The sequence below is a fragment of the Vigna unguiculata genome, chromosome 1 (assembly GCF_004118075.2).
Source record: "Vigna unguiculata cultivar IT97K-499-35 chromosome 1, ASM411807v1, whole genome shotgun sequence".
Lineage (NCBI taxonomy): Eukaryota > Viridiplantae > Streptophyta > Magnoliopsida > Fabales > Fabaceae > Vigna > Vigna unguiculata.
This window is the reverse complement of record NC_040279.1, coordinates 33,265,898-33,283,650: the sequence shown is the minus strand read 5'-3', so window position 1 is coordinate 33,283,650 and position 17,753 is coordinate 33,265,898. Positions and strand designations below refer to the sequence as shown.

Below are 17,753 nucleotides of genomic sequence, written 5' to 3'. Positions count from 1 at the left end.
AATGTTGTAGTTTGCAAATTTAATAAATGTTTTGGTTCACATGAAATTTTATATGGTATTCTAATATAAAATGTAAACAATTATAATTTATTTTAAGGTATTTGGCATCGAAGAAAATCCTCCTAATATTGAATATTTCATAATATTATGTTTTCTTTACCGTAATTTTTTTCTTTTATAAAAATTAATATTGAAGTAGTTAGAACACGGGTATGGGTATGGGTACGAGATTATACCCGTTACCCGGTAGGGATGGGGATGGGAAAAAAGTTTGATACCCGTTGGATTTGGGTATGGGGATGGGATGAATTTTTTATGCGGGGATGGGTATGGGATAGCGAAACCCGTCCCCGCCCCGCCCCGTTGCCATCCCTAATGCCACATGTCAAAATAATTCAATTTGGTCCCTATATTTGTTTTTAGTTTCAATTTAGTAATAATTTTTTTAAAAATGAAGCAATATTATCCCTCCTTATATCGACACTCAATTTACTTATTTATAAATCTTATGGTGATATTCTTACTAAAATTAACATTTTTATTAAATATTTCTATAAATATTTTAAATTAACTTTAAATTTTGTACAAAACATTAAACTTTGGTTTTGTTTTAAACTTGAAATTTAGTTCCTAAACTTATGTGTGACAAGTTGTTTGATTTTTAATCTTCACTAAGTTTGTATAATATGATACACTTAATGTATTTATATATGATGACAAAATTGTTAATTGTTGAAATTAAGTTTGGGGTTTAACTCTGTTTAATAATAAAACTAGAAAAAAAAGCTTGTTTAAAAATATTTCTACAAATATTTAATAAAAATTTCTATTTTAGTAAGAATATCATCATAAGATTTATACAAAAACTAAATTGAGTGTCAATTTAATGAGGGACAATATTGCTTCACTTTTACAAAAAAATGAGACTAAATTGAAACTAAAAACAAATATAGGGACCAAATTGAATCATTTTGACAAGTGACACAACTATGGAGTGACACGCGTAAAAAATAAAAAAAATTCAAAAAAAACCATAATATGACACGTGGTGTTGACTTTAATATCGTTTGGTCAAAATTAATAGTAATGACTAAATTGAATCATTTTTAAAAAACTAGGGACCAAATTGAGACAAAAAAAAAACTTGAGGTCCAAACTGATATTACTTGACAAATAGAAAGACTAAAAAAGTAATTTAACCAAAAATTTATATTGTATTTATTCCATTAGTCCATTTTTGTACAAAATAGATTGTACATCTAGCTCAACTCTCTTTTTTTTCATTATTTTGTTATAAATATTGCTCTATAAATAATATAATTTGAAAAGTAAAATTATTATTTTGCCATACGTCACACCTAAAAAAATTGAAAATAAATCAGAAAAAAAACATAGTTTGCTAAAAATAGGAAGTAATATATATATATATATATATATATATATATATATATATATATATGAGTCACTTAGATCATGACACGTGGTTCTCTCTATGCACAAAGCATTGTTCATTTAAACAATTGTTGAGTTGATGAAAATAATACTTATTGGAAAGTTTCACATTACCTAAAATATACAATGACATATGTGTTAATGACTATATAATGAACTCTAAGTTCATGGTTTTAGCGCTCCAGTCAAACACATTTTAAGCTTGTATTTGACTTTTTATATACTATTGTAAGATAGTGTTGTGAGATTTGAGTGTAATTATTGATTTAGAGAGTGTGAATCTACTTGGAGTCGAAGAACATGACTGGGTAGTCCATGTGTTGTACAATTTTTCATATAGTGTTATTCTCTAATTGTCTTTAGGCAACGAGGTTGTGATTTTTTTTTTCTAATTTTGGTGTTTCCATATTATGTTTTTGTGTTCCTTGAGTTGATCTTATTTCTCTATTAATAGGGTAATTACTGAGGGTAAAGACGATAATGATCTTCATTGATGATATGTTTTCCCCAACAAGTGTTATCAAGAGTTATGGTTTGGTATGATTTTTTTTAGCATGTTTTGTGGTTGCAGCTTATTACATCATAAAAGATTAATTCTTTGTCATTGAAGAATCACCATTATTTGTTGAAGTTGCAATGAAAAATTTAATGGATGAATGATTGTCAACGCCATGTTAGCATGGTGAATCTACAATCGGATTTGTGGAGGTTCAAGGACTATGAGTCGCATTGGATCTGCAAAGGAGGTCATAGTTGGTGATTACATGTCTTAGTGAGTGATGCACAATGGAGATATGATTTGTATGACTCACGATTTGCGGTCTGTGTGTGGAGGAAGTGGTATACGGTTTAAAAATCAACTCATGTGTTCGTGTAATGTAGCTTATGAATTTGGGTTTGTGTGTTGTGAGTTCTCCGATGACACGTGTTCGGTGACAATGGAGGTTTTCCAACGACAATATTTTGTGGTTCATGCAATGGTGTTGTGTCGCCGACGATTATGCATGGTGGCAACAATGTCATGCTGCTTCAGTAAACGTCGGACGGTGGACATGTGTTGCGCTATCCGACAGTGGTTATGTAATGAAGGTGAAGGTTGTGTGTTCTTTGCATATCTGCTTGAGGAAGAAGGAAGTATGTGACAACTCTTGGTTGGTCAGATATGAGATTGAGGATTATGACATGTGTCATCTCTTAATTGGTCATATTTGAAAGTATGGAGGACCGTGACATTTGACAACTCCTGGTTAGGTAGACTGTGAGAGTTAGGATGAGTTTTTCTAGTGGTAATGTTATACACGAGCGTTGGTTAATATTGATGTAAGGTGTGTGAGGATTATGCACAAACATTGGTTAGCATTGATGCAAGGTGTATGGGGTTTATGCATGGACATTAGTTAATATTAATGCATGGACAATGGCGTAGGTGTTAGTGACTAGATAATGAACTCTAAGTTTATGGTTTCAATTGCCCTGGTCAAATACATTTTAAGTTTATATTTGACTTTTCTTATATTATTGTAGTAAAGTATTGTGAGGTTAGGGTTTGATTATTACTTTGGAGAGTGTGAGTATATTTAGGGTCAAAGTGCATTGAAGGGTAGTTTATATGTTGTACAAATTTTCATATAGTGTTATTCTACGATTTGAATTTTCATGTTATATCCTTGTGTTATTTGATCTTATTTATATGTTAATTAGATAATTATTGGGATAAAGATAATATTTTTCATTGATAATGTCTTTTCCCAACATCAACGTGTTGAGTCCAATTTAAAACTTACTCATTTTGCCTTTATCACTCTTCAAAACCACATATTGCTTCTCTCTCACATTCTCCATAAAATCCATCGTTGGCTTTGTTACTATGTTGTAGTAAGATCTAAATAATTCGACTTTAAAATTGGTTTTTTTGTTTTTTATGGATCCATAAGATCTCAATGTGTGATGCTTTTCATGATTCGTGTGACAAATATTTTTTATCTTTGTTTTCTTTTAAGATCTGAATAATTACGATTTCTTATATTTCTGAATTTATATTCCTATTTTTATAGTAGATACGAATGTTAGTTTATTTATTTTTTCAAAATTGTTGTTGAGTTTTTTTTTTTCCAAATTCTTATTATAGTATTTTCATTATTTATTTATTTTTGTAATTTTTAAATTATTTCTTTATATTATATTGAAGATCGAAAATTATTTTCAAATATTAAATGTCATGTTCGATTTACAAATCACCAACATAATTTATAGTAAAATATGTTTCATTTTGTTTTTTCTTTATTTTATTTATACGATTTCATATTGTCAAATTACTTCCTACTTATTTTGTAATTATAATATGAACAATTGTTGATTGTTATTTTTGGGAATAGTCCAAGTGTGACTCAAAGTATCATGTTGAATAGAATAGACAAAATTAAACATTATATAAGGATAAATGCCCATAACACCATTGTCTTAAGATTTTGGGGTAAAAGTGGTATCAAATGTCGTATGTGTATAAGACTAATGTCATATATATATATATATATATATATATATATATATATATATATATATATAGAACCATAATCTCTCAATGACCATAACCCACATATGATAAAATATATAAACCCAACCAGTGGCGGAACTTGACCAAAAATTTTAGGAGGGCCAAATTATATTTGTTATATATAAATTATTATTTTATATTAAAAAAAATTATTTTCTTACATCATTTTTTATTCAAAATAAGCAGTCATGACAATATAATCCAAACAATATAACAATAATATATATGAAAGAGTAACATAAAGTTTATCATCAACAATAATATATATAAAAAAAAAAGTTACCTTTAGTCACAATGCTCCTCCAACTTTTAAAACCTATAAAAGACATTCAAAAAGTTAAAACATGTTAATGACAATCAACTGATTGCCAATTAGAATTCAATGAAAATAAACTCAATTACCCGTAACAATGAAAACATCTGACTCAAGTCGTCCACTTGGTTTTTTACTAAAAAGATAACATGGTAAGCAATATGTAGCATCTTTTAATGACGAATACTCTAACCATGAAGGTAATAAGCTAGACCATATGTACTGAAATCTTCTTGGATGATCATCTTTACCAGATAACGGATAGTTTTCTAGATGTATTTGATATGAAACCCATTTTAGATAAGCCCTTCGTACCTCATCAATTTGATTTGGTGGGTATTGCTAGATTTGAAGACGCTTCCCCGAATCATGTTCTAAAGTATTTTCAAATTCATTATATGTAACTTTAGGAACCTTAGAGAGTTATTTTTCGTTTTCTTCAATATTTGGATTATCATGAAGTTTCTCAATTTTAGATGACGTAAATGCATTTTTTCATCTTCATCACAAACCTTCCTCTTGAAAAAAGAATCAATTCTTTTACTCTTTATCATAATTTTTCTAATATAAATTTGTCAATTATTTTACAAAAAAATTAAATTATGAATATCCCAAATTAAATCTTAAAAGCTAGACTCAATATTTTAAGAAAACTAATGACTTCTAAATGATTAGCTTCCTTTACCTTAGAGTAGATTCCTAATCTTGCTTTTCCCTTACACAACTTCAAAGCCTAAAATAACTATATCTACAAAAAAAAAGTTTGATCAATAATTAAAGCATGATTTTATGATCTCTAACAAATAGAGATATGTCTAGAGCATAGAAAAGTCACATACAAGAGGAAAACAAATTACTTAAAAAAAGAAGAGAAAAAATGAACTTACTCAAAAGAAGAAATTGTTCAATCCAAAATGTTCATTAACTCTTCAATTTTATCGTAGTGTAATTTGATTTTAAAAATAATAAGGAAATGATGGTGAAAATTGAGATGGAAATAAAATGAGAGAAAGAGATGGAAACACGGAAGAGAAAAACCAAATAAAAAAGTATAAGAAATTATAATATAGAAAAAAACGTGATTTTTAAATTTTAAAACAAATTCCAAACTAAATTAATATAAATAAGGTAATAATATATAAATAAAGTAGTAATATATAAATAAAGTAATAATATATAAATATATATTTTAAAATATATAAAAAATAAAATAAAATAAAAATCAATTAATATAAATAAAGCAATAATATAGAAATATTATTTTTTAAATAAATAGAAAAAAAAGCAAAAAGAAATGGTTGGGGGGAGCCGTGGCTCCATCTGTCATATTCTTCTTCCGCCTCCGAACCTGGTATCAGAGTCGATTGTTCAGAGTAACTGACCGTATAACCATACAAAAAAATGGTCTCCATCCACCTAAGGGAAAATATATCATATGAAAAAAAAAACTCATCCTTGAGAGAAGATTGTTGAGAATAGTCAAAGTGTGAGTCAAAGTCCCACTATATAAGAATAAAAGCACATACAACCATTGCCTTAAGATTTTTGGACAAAATTGGTGTCAAATGTCTTATATGTGTAAGACTGATGTCATATACATAGAACCACAATTTCTCAATGATCGTAACCCACAAACCCAACATTTATATGCTTTTTTGGTATTTGAATTGGGAAAATAATATTTTGACAAACAAATTTTTGATAAATTTGACAAAGTTACCGAATAGAGTTATTTTTTATTCTTTTATGAAAGTTACAAATATGAAGTCATTGGTAAAGAATAATTTCGAGAACGTGTCACTAATTATATGCTTTTTTGTCATTTGAATTCGGAAAATATTTTTTTTGAAAAACAAATTTTTAATAAAGATGGCAAATTTACCTAATAGAGTAATTTTTTATTTTTTTATATGAAAGTTACAAATATAAACTAATTGTTAAAGAATAATTTAGAGAAAATGTCAGTAGTTTGAATATTTAAAGCTTAAGGTGTTATTAATAATATAAATTTATCATTAGTATAATAGTGATAGGCTAAAGCAGTAAACGATGCTCATAAAAACACGTCCTGGGCCTCCCAATTTTTGCCAAAAAAAATAAAAACGAAAGTAGAAAACTTTACCAATTAGGTTGAAACATTAAATAATGTGTGTTCCTATTTTCTAAAATTGATCTAACTTCTTGAACATAATATTGTATCATCTTCCCGCAAACGTTTAGTGCGTGTTTCTTTTAATATTTGGGAGCCCAAATACACCTTCATTTTGCATTAAAAGTCACATAATGATATTGGACAATTTTTCTTTCCTATTGAGCACTAAACTTGGAATGCTTTCAAAACAATATAGTTAGTTAAATATTAAAGCATCAAATATGAAATTCAATCTAGTCCATTAATATGAACTAGTAAACCAATAAAATTTATATAAAATGTGTCTTTAGGTGAACTTCCACCAATTAATTTTCTTACTTTCTATACCAAAATTATATTCGGTAAATTATTTTAACTAAATAAAGATATACTTCCCCTTTTTATTTTTTCAAAAAACTGCAACACTAATATAATAATTTTTCTCATCTTAATTTTATTTTGTTCTTCTTATTTAAAATAAAAATAAATAAAAACTAGTTCAGAATTCGATTCACGAATGAAGACAAAATTGTAACCCATTTTCAAAACTATGCTATCTGCATAATTTTTGTGTACAATGTACTATTTTAGGAAATAAAGAAGCTAATACCAGCTGAGAACAAAAAATCATATATTTATTTTATTGGTTGAAAATATGTTATTTTATTGAGTAAATCCTTGTGAACTTGTTGCATATCCATAGAAAGGTGTTTATAGATCTTATCTCTTGTGTTTTTCATACTACGGAATTATGGATAATGTTTTCACATGATTATTTTATCAGACATTTTTCAATCAAACATTTCCTTTTTGAGACTTCAATACTTTTATAGAATTTTTTGAACCTGATAGAAAGTGACCAAGTTACTATAAAAGTATTTATATTAATGATTGAATAGCACAAGGGAAAAAATGTGGTGGGGGTATTGTATTATATTAGTAAAAAATATTTTATATTGGTTCGATCACATTTTGGTATTATGACACGAAATGGGCCTGTCAGGTAAACAACAAAAGTTGTTAGTGACTTATTGGGTCGGCTGAAAGAGTCGGGCCCGTTAAGGGCCCACGTTTTGAAAGAATTCAGATCTGAAAACGTGAAAATTATGTGTAGCCAACTGGCAACGACTTCTGGGACTAAAGAAGATTCTGGAAGGACTTCAAACCCTAACTATATAAGCTAACTATCACCTTCTCTTTAGGTCTCCCTCGAATCACAGTGGTGTCGTCGCTGTGGTTTTTCACTTTCTTCCTTCCTTTTAGATCTCTCGTTTTGTCTCCACACACGCTGAAAAACAATGGCCGGAAAAGGTGAGGGTCCTGCTATCGGAATCGATCTCGGAACCACGTACTCGTGTGTCGGGGTCTGGCAGCATGACCGCGTTGAAATCATTGCCAACGACCAAGGCAACAGAACGACGCCGTCTTACGTTGGATTCACCGACACCGAGCGTCTCATTGGTGACGCCGCCAAGAACCAAGTCGCCATGAACCCCATCAACACCGTCTTCGGTAACATCTCTTAAGCACACATTTTTTATTCTACATTTTTACTGTGCAAATGAATATCCTTGTGCATCTCTTTTATACGTCTATTTATTTATTATATCTGATAATAATCTTCACAACAGAAGAAGTCCTGTTTTTTAGATCTATGGTGCTATAGATTTTTTTTTCTTTATTCACCTGTTTTATTTGTTTGTTTCTATTTTTAGTTTTTATATGAGAAATATCAGAGGTTTGTTGTATATACCTGCGTCGTAAAATATTTGTCTTTTGCCGCTATTGCTTAATAAGAATAATTAGTTGAATAAAATGGCTCTGTATCGGGTTAGTTTCTTGTGTACAAGTAATACTTAAATTCTGAACAACTAGAGGAATTGAAATTTGAAAAAAGAACAAGTACGAGGATTTAAATATAAAAGGAGGACATCGGTAGGAACTAAAAATTAGAACGGAGACAATTGCACAGATTAAATAGTAGTTTAACTTGGAAATTTTTATGGGTTATTTATATACATTTTGATGGGTTATTTATAAGATATGGATTTTGTGTATTAATTGAGGTACGTGATGTCTAAATTTTAGGCTTCTTTTTGTATCACAGACGCAAAGAGGTTGATTGGTCGTAGATTCACTGATGCCCCTGTTCAGAGTGATATCAAATTGTGGCCTTTTAAGGTCATTGCTGGTCCAGCCGATAAGCCAACTATTGTAGTTAACTACAAGGGTGAGGAGAAACAATTTGCTGCTGAGGAAATCTCTTCAATGGTGCTCATGAAGATGCGTGAGATTGCCGAGGCTTACCTGGGCTCTACAGTGAAGAATGCTGTTGTTACCGTCCCTGCTTACTTCAATGATTCCCAGCGTCAAGCTACCAAGGATGCTGGGGTTATTGCTGGTCTCAATGTCATGCGTATCATCAATGAGCCTACTGCAGCTGCCATTGCATATGGTCTTGATAAGAAAGCATCAAGCGTGGGTGAGAAGAATGTGTTGATCTTTGATCTTGGTGGTGGAACTTTCGATGTTTCTTTACTTACTATCGAGGAGGGCATCTTTGAGGTGAAAGCCACAGCCGGTGACACCCATCTTGGAGGAGAGGATTTTGATAACAGGATGGTGAACCACTTTGTGCAAGAGTTTAAGAGGAAGAACAAGAAGGACATAAGTGGAAACCCCAGAGCACTAAGAAGGTTGAGGACAGCTTGTGAGAGGGCGAAGAGAACCTTGTCATCTACTGCTCAGACTACCATTGAAATTGATTCCCTATACGAGGGAATTGATTTCTACTCCACCATTACTCGTGCCAGATTTGAGGAGCTCAATATGGACCTCTTCAGAAAATGTATGGAGCCAGTGGAGAAATGTCTGAGGGATGCTAAGATGGACAAAAGAAGCGTGGACGATGTTGTCCTTGTTGGTGGTTCCACCAGAATTCCCAAGGTTCAGCAACTACTCCAGGACTTCTTCAATGGAAAGGAGCTGTGCAAGAGCATCAACCCTGATGAGGCTGTTGCTTATGGTGCAGCTGTCCAAGCTGCAATCTTAAGTGGTGAGGGCAATGAGAAGGTTCAAGATCTTCTCCTTCTTGATGTTACTCCTCTATCTCTTGGATTGGAGACCGCTGGTGGTGTGATGACTGTCCTGATCCCAAGGAACACTACAATTCCAACAAAGAAAGAACAAGTTTTCTCGACCTATTCTGATAACCAGCCTGGAGTGTTGATCCAGGTCTTTGAGGGTGAGAGAGCAAGGACCAGGGACAACAATTTGTTGGGCAAATTTGAACTTTCTGGCATTCCTCCTGCTCCCAGGGGTGTTCCACAAATTACAGTGTGCTTCGACATTGATGCCAATGGTATCTTGAACGTCTCTGCTGAAGATAAAACCACTGGCCAGAAAAACAAGATCACTATCACCAATGACAAGGGTAGACTGTCGAAGGAAGATATTGAGAAGATGGTTCAAGAGGCTGAGAAGTACAAATCCGAGGATGAAGAGCATAAGAAGAAGGTTGAGTCCAAGAACTCATTGGAAAACTATGCCTACAATATGAGGAACACTGTGAAGGATGACAAGATTGGTGGCAAACTTGATCCTGCTGACAAGAAGAAGATTGAGGACGCTATTGAGCAAGCTATTCAATGGTTGGACAGCAACCAGCTTGCAGAGGCAGATGAGTTTGAGGATAAAATGAAGGAATTGGAAAGCGTCTGCAATCCTATCATTGCCAAAATGTACCAGGGTGGTGCTGGTCCAGACATGAGTGGTGCTCCTCCTGCAGATGATGATTATACTCCTTCTGGTGGAAGTGGTGCTGGCCCCAAGATTGAGGAAGTCGACTAAATCATCATATTTGCTTTCCATCACATAAATTATTTTTTGTCTAAGAACTTATTTTGATGCTTTTTTGTTGGATTTAACTGCATTATTCTTGTTGATTGGATACTGATTATTTTTCCCGTTTGGGTATGAACCTTGAAGCATTATGTTGTTGTGTTTATGTTTTTAGATGGTTAGATTGAGGATGCTCAATTATCTAGATATATAGATCATTCGGTTATTTATGTTCTTTGTTATTTGTTGTTTTCTGTTCTTTTTAATGTTTATTTCATCATAATATTTTGCATTAAATGTTTTGGTTAAGAATTTAAAAGTTCTATATACTGATGATAATAGTAAATTGATGACTAAGTAAAATTGATATACTTAAAAGATCGTATGAGTTGAAATCACATTAAAAATATTAAAGTGAAAATTAGATCTTTGAAAATTATTCTTATAGTAATTATCTTATTATCTTATATTACCGTTAAGTAATGTTTAATTAGGTTGTAGCTAGAAAAGTATTTCAAGAAAGTATTTTATTTTTCATACTTTTATTTTATGTTTTAAACATATACCAAATTCGTTTTTTATATGTTCAAGCTGTGTTTAATGACTTATTATTTTCAGTTATTTTATTTTAGAATTAAATATACTGTAAATTAATTATAAATTATGATGGAATCAGAAACTTGAGAAATGGGTTTTTTGCTTTAAGAAATAAAACAAAATCAACATAACAGTGTTTCTTCTCATAAAATAAAAGGTTGAATATGTTTTCGGTGTTTTTAAAATATAATCATATATGTTTTCGGTATCTAAAAATTTATGTTAAATTTAAATCTCAAAATGTTTTAACAACTTATTTTTAGGTTTTCATTAACTACAATTGGTTTAATGTTAAAAATGATTAAGAAAAAAGAAGATAAAAAATATTTTAGATATAGAAAAAAGGTACATAATTTAATTAGTATATGTATCACTCCATATACAAAAGGAAATTATATATTTTTTTAAAATTTTTTATTTATCATTAGTATTTTATAATCTTATACAAAGCAATTATAACTTAATTAGTCGAAATATAAAAAACAAATGTTACTATCTCTTATCTACATAATATATATATATATATATATATATATATATATATATATAATATAATATAAAATAACTATATTCACAATTTACCGATGTATTTTTCATGTTTCATCGTGCTTTATGTATAAAAATGAAAAATATATTATTATAAAATAAAAATAACACGTAATAATTTTCTTTAAATAATATTATGTAAATAAAATGACAAATATGTTCTTCTTTTAGTTTTAAACTAATTATAATTAGTAATTATATTTAAAAATTAAGGATTTATAACTAAATACTTTTACAAGAATTAAAAGCACACAAAATAATATTAAGGATTAAAAAAAATATAGTTCAACCAAACTAATATTATCAACCAACAAATTCGATTAAATTGTATCTTCCCACACGTGATTTTATTATTTTAATTGTTTTAAGTTAACCAAACGTTTAAGGTTACATAGTTCTTGCCTTAAATAGTAAAAGTAATGTTAAATAATAAAAGTAATTGCTGTAGAACATATCTAAACTCTCAACATTGACTGTGATTATTCATAATATTATATCAAAATTTGGAAGCAATTTTTTGTGGCGTTTGTCAAGTCAAAGACCAAAAGATTTACCTTTAAAGGTGATCGTGATATAAATCATAAATATTTTATTTATATTTATATTTTAAATTATAACAACAATATTGAAAAATATAATAATAATACATTACTGTTTTTTCTTCACTTATTATTTCTATTCTCTTTCATTTAATTTGAATTATTTACTCCCTTCTTTTATCCTTTGTTTCATTTACATACCTCTAAATTTTCTATTGTCTGATCCAAACATGAGGTCAGTATTTTCTTGAAAATATTTATTTAGTTTATTTAAATATTTTGATGAAAATATAAAGATTTCAAACATATATTTTAAGAAGTTCTAATAAATTTTGTTATTTTATGATTTTATTCATTGGACTGTAAAATTATTAAATAAAATAAAATGTTATAGTTAAGTAGTTTCAAGTTTTATATCGTACTGTTTATTTTGTAACAATACATGTAATATAGATGATCTCAAATAAGATCTACCTACAAAATTGTTTTAAAATATTTATTTTAACAATGATACAACTATACGTGTTAATAATATTATATAAGCTTTGCGTACATTTAAAAAAAAAAAAAATTCTCATAGAACAGTTTACAACTTTTAACAAGACCATAATTGCTTTTGTTAGCATTATTTAAAGAGTCTCTAATTTTTAGAAGAAAAGTAAAAACTTAGTACTGTGGATGAGGTAATTTAAAATATTTTCCTTGGTGATTTTCTTAAATAAAATGAATTGTTGAAATAAAAAAATTACAAATAAGTCAAAAACTATAATTTTTAAGAAAATATTTCAAATAATTAAAATAATAAAATTTTAAATTTATTAAAAAATTAAAAATCCAATTTTAGTCCCACTCTTAAAGGTATCGATTTGACTCATGATTTATGGATTAGTAATCACACTCTTAAAGTATTTATTTTATTACTATATTGAATTAACTTAATTATGGGACTCAACCAATTTGACTTAATCTTTAATGAGAGAAATTGACTCAATATTTAATTTGGATCGACTCGATTCAATACATAACTAATTTTTGGTCTTATAAATATTTGTGTGTAATTTTTTTGCCGTTGTAGATTTTTTTCGCTTTGATTTTTATGTACCAGCCAAATTAATAGATATACTATCTATTTACATTATACTCATATATATTTTCAAAAAATATATTATTAAATATTATTTTAATACTTAAATTTAACTAATATGTTTTGTAGTTTTAATTTTAAAATACATATTTTTAAAATAAAACTTTATATTCAAAGTGAAGTTCTATTACTTTATTCTAAAAAAAAACTAAAAATATAATATATTTTAACTACTCTATTTAAAAAAAAAAATAGTTAGAAAAAAAATATTACAAGTTATTCAAATATAATGTATTTTAGAATAGTTAAAATTTCTCCGGTTAATATTGACATGATATCCTTTGAAACTTAAATTTGTTTTGAAATCAGTATTACTGTGTTGTTTCTAATATATGCCTTCAAAAATTTAATTATTGAAATTCAAATAAAAGTGAATAATAATAATTTGACATTCCTTGATATTTGTTTGCTAGTTTAAGTTACAATTTCGCGAGTTTCTTCTTGCACCTTTTCCGGAAATTTTGATCAATAGGAGTGGAATGAGTAACAGGTCTTCTTCTTGTATCTCCAATAATCTCTTCTGTACCTCCAAAACCAAATATATTTCCATGTTTGCCCATGGTAAAAATTAAGAGTTACTCTCTCTTTTTCACCGCATATCCTCTGCACTCCAAAACCATACACCCTCTGCACCCCCAAAACGTACCCCAATAAGCAATAAAAAAAGGAATTAGATTCCCTACACCCCCAACAGAAGAATCTTTGACCTAGCTGCGCGTGAAGCTTTATTTTTCATAGCAAGCATCCCTCTTCTCCACATTTTGCTCTCCCTCCACACATTCTTCTTCTCTGTAGCATCCACGCAGTCTCCCACAGCATCCACACAGCCTCCACACACTCTTTCTTCACGCACAGGTAACTCACAATACCACCTTTCTTCAAACACAGAACCAAGAAACACAAAACCTTCAAGCACAAACACAAGCATAACGGACACTGAGAGAATAAAGAAGATTCCTTTAAAAAAATGAATGAAAGTGATACAAACCTCAGAAGAGGGACCACCACGAGAGAATGAAAGAATGAAGCAGAGAAAATTAAAGCTCAGACAGGGACCACACGTGAGAATGAAATGGAGAAAAATTTAAATGAAGGCACAATAATGAGACGGAGAAGAAATGCAGAACGCGAGAAGAAATAGTATGAAATCATTTGGGGTGCAGAGAAGTTGACGACACAGTAAATGAAATTTACTGCTTTTCACCCACTTTCACCTATATATTAATGAAGAGTATAATAGTAAATTTTGGAGATGCAGAAAAAGACTTGGTGGTGCAGGGAGAAGCACCCATGAATGACTTCTCGAAAAATATTTCTGAAATTGGTCTAGCATGTTTGGAAAAGGAAAAATCCGGTTAATGGGATGGACGAAGAAATTTGATGGGTGCAGAAAGAAACACACTGCGATATGTTGTTGAAAGTTGTTCTGGGTAAACCTGAAGCCTTTTGGTACTACTTTTTGTGGTTATTTCTTCGTGCACTCTGCAGTGTTATGGTGGTGTCTCGTTTCAAAACCAGGAGGGTAAAATGGAGATTTTAATATTTATTGGGATGCAAAATGAAGATACGAATGCACAAAAAGAAATCGTGGATTTTGTAACCTTGGGCGACCATTTTGGGTCTTTAATAAGTTAATTTTTCAAACAAAAATAAACAATTCTTAGTTGCACCCCTTATTTCTATTTAAACTCCAAGGCATTATTATTATGTATTTGACAAAAAGGATCCGTACAATATAAATACGTTTTCATTGTTTATTATTATTATTATTATTATTATTATTATTATTATTATTTCACAGTCTTTGTCACTCACAGGAACTTATTTTCGCTGTATATTATTCTACTATGCAATGTATGTTATATTTATTAAATATATCTCTCACTAAAATATAAAAAAAAGATTAAAGTATAAATATAATTCTCTGGTTAAAAATACATTCCACAAAAGTTCATAAGGTGGTTTAAAAAAATGTAACATTGCAGTATTCTTGCAAATGTGATATTCCCAATTAAAGTAAAGATAATATAAACTAATGAAATTTCCATTTTTTTTTTATATTTGTCGGGAAAGTAATTTATTTTGTAAGCTTATTCGGTATTTCAAATATTTCGTTTGTATAATTTTGGTCCCTCGTGTTTAAATTGTAAATATGAGTCCTCAACCAATCACATGCCTACAATTCTAGTAGTTAAAATTTTAATTGTATTAGGTGAATCACTTAAAAATGACTATTAATTAAGATTCAATAAATTAAGATTCTACAATAAGGCCAAAACCTCATTTTTACGATTCAATTAAGATTCAATAAATTAAGATTCTACAATAACTCCCCTATGAATTTATCTATCTATCTGTAAACGGATAAAAATATATTTAATATTTCTTTTAAAATACTCTTTACAAGTACACACAATTTTTTTTAACATGAATGTTATAGCTTATTTCCCGAAAAAGGAACTCGACTTTTTTTTTTTCCATTGCTCAATATATCATTTATATTTCTAATTATTATATATTGTTTTTGTCTATTGTCTTACTTATACACCTATCCTGGGTATAAATTTAATTTTTTTTCTATTCGATGTGGGGAAGATAAATATACATCTTCTTTTTTTTTTTTCTGCAAACGAGTTAAAAGAAGATAAGGATGAAAAGAAAAAATAAAAGAGGAAAGAGAAAACAAGAAATACAAAATGAGGTGATAAAGAATATAAACAAAGTAAAATGAAAAAAAAAGGTTTTTGACGCGTATACACGTCACTTTATGCAGCATGCATCCAAAAACGACTTCAGCCAGCTCAATTTTCCAAGTTTCTGGCTAATAAATACCAAACATTCCATTTTCTTCTTTATACACGATACAGATAAATAACACTTTTATTTTAAATATAAAATATTTGAAATAATTTAAATAAAAAATAACAGTCCACTTTTCCTTAGATACTACAAAGGTTTATAAATTTTGAAAAGTTTATGTAATGTCAAATTTTCCATAAATATATTTTAGCGCTTCTGACAAAAAAGAAAAAGCGAATACAATGCCTTGCATCTTCAAATCGAATTAAGCCTGACACAAATCCATAATCTGTTAAAATAAAAAACTGTTAAATTGTATTATAAGAAATTTTTTAAATAATAAATAATTAATTATAATGATCAATAATAAATAATTAATTCTAATGATCAATAATAATTATAGATACTAATTTACAAAATTAAAAATTATTGATTTTTAAAATAGTTATTATCATAAATAAATAATTATATTTGTTTGTTAAATTAGTTTTCAAAAGTAATTATCACAATTTTAACTATTAAAATAAATTGATCAGTTAACTAAATTTTTATTATCCAAATAATTTAATTTTCAGTGATTATAATTTTTTATTTATAATAATTATTATTTTAATAATAATAATTTTTAATTTTATAAGCTAGTGTATAAACTGATCATTATAATAATTAATTTATTTTTGTTTAGATTCTTTTTAGTGTTAGTTTCATTTATTTATATGTCATGCTTCCTTAGCCCTCAGTTCAGCACTGCATATGCACCATTGACAGTGGAGACTGGTGCTTCGCATTCATCATCAGCCCCTTTTACTTTCTCAGGTTTTTTTTTCATTACACATAAATTTTATAGAACTGAATATTAAATCGAAATTTAAATTTGAAAGTGGTATAAAAATGATTTCACAGAGTGAGGATACCGTGTTCCGTAGGAAAATAGTCTTAAATATTATTTGGGACAACGTGTCTGATGACAGCGAGGCTCTGTGCAGAGACATTAAAGTTTCATTTACCATGCTCAACTGCCCCTCACCCGTTACTTCACACTCTTCCCTATAAAGAAACAACCTCTCCAAACTCTTCGCCACACAGACTCAGAGTAACCAAAGACACTGCAACTACTCGGTGTGTGGGAGTGAAACAGAGAGAAAGAGAGAGACATGGCTAAGTTGTGTTTCTTGGTCTTGGTTCTTGCTTTGGCTGTGGCCACAAGTGCCAGAAACGCACCCACTGATGCTGGTCTCAAGGACCAGAAGAACTTCATCACCTATGGTGGAGTCGGTGGCTATTCCGGAATTGGGAGCAATGGACTACCTTTTGGAGGAGCTGGTGCCGGAATAGGAGGTGGTTTTGGCGCAGGCGGTGGACTCGGTGGTGGCCTCGGTGGCACTACCGGCATCGGCGGAATCGGAGGAATCGGAGGACTCGGTGGTACCGGTGGTGGAGTTGGTGGCGGTGTTGGTGGTGGCGTTGGAAGCGGCATTGGTGGAGGCAGTGGTGTTGTTCCTTTTCCTTGAAAGTGGATGCATGCATGCATGCATGAAGGGTTCTAGCTTCTTCACCTTTCTTTGGGTTAGTTACCCTAGTGTTTTGTTTTTCGTTCAGAAAATAATGTTGTTTATGTGCGTGTTCATGAGCCAGCAGTGTAGTGTTTTAAGTGTTGGGAAAGTGAAAAAGAGTAGTGTATCTTGTAATGTGTCATTCCATCTTTCATTTACTTAGGTTTTGTGTCAACCATAGCACTCATATGTATACGTGGTTCTTTCATAGTTGGAACATTTCATTTTAGCTTCGAAGTAATGTAATCAATATATGAGTTCAACTTTGTATTTGCTTTTTCTACA

The 17,753-nt window shown here is 29.8% G+C and overlaps 2 protein-coding genes across 2 annotated transcripts; both read left to right on the top strand.

Moving 5' to 3' along the window:
- The first annotated feature begins 7,637 nt into the window (after positions 1 to 7,637).
- Positions 7,638 to 10,532, top strand: LOC114173774 (heat shock cognate 70 kDa protein 2-like). The gene is made up of 2 exons (XM_028058367.1): positions 7,638 to 7,962; positions 8,558 to 10,532. The coding sequence occupies exons 1-2, from the start codon at positions 7,749 to 7,751 to the stop codon at positions 10,297 to 10,299; spliced, it is 1,956 nt and encodes a 651-aa protein (XP_027914168.1). The 5' UTR covers positions 7,638 to 7,748; the 3' UTR covers positions 10,300 to 10,532.
- A 6,447-nt stretch (positions 10,533 to 16,979) lies between these two features.
- On the top strand, positions 16,980 to 17,753 carry LOC114177524 (glycine-rich protein 23-like). Its single transcript, XM_028062903.1, has one exon. It carries the CDS (start codon positions 17,070 to 17,072, stop codon positions 17,424 to 17,426), a length of 357 nt encoding a protein of 118 aa, XP_027918704.1. The 5' UTR covers positions 16,980 to 17,069; the 3' UTR covers positions 17,427 to 17,753.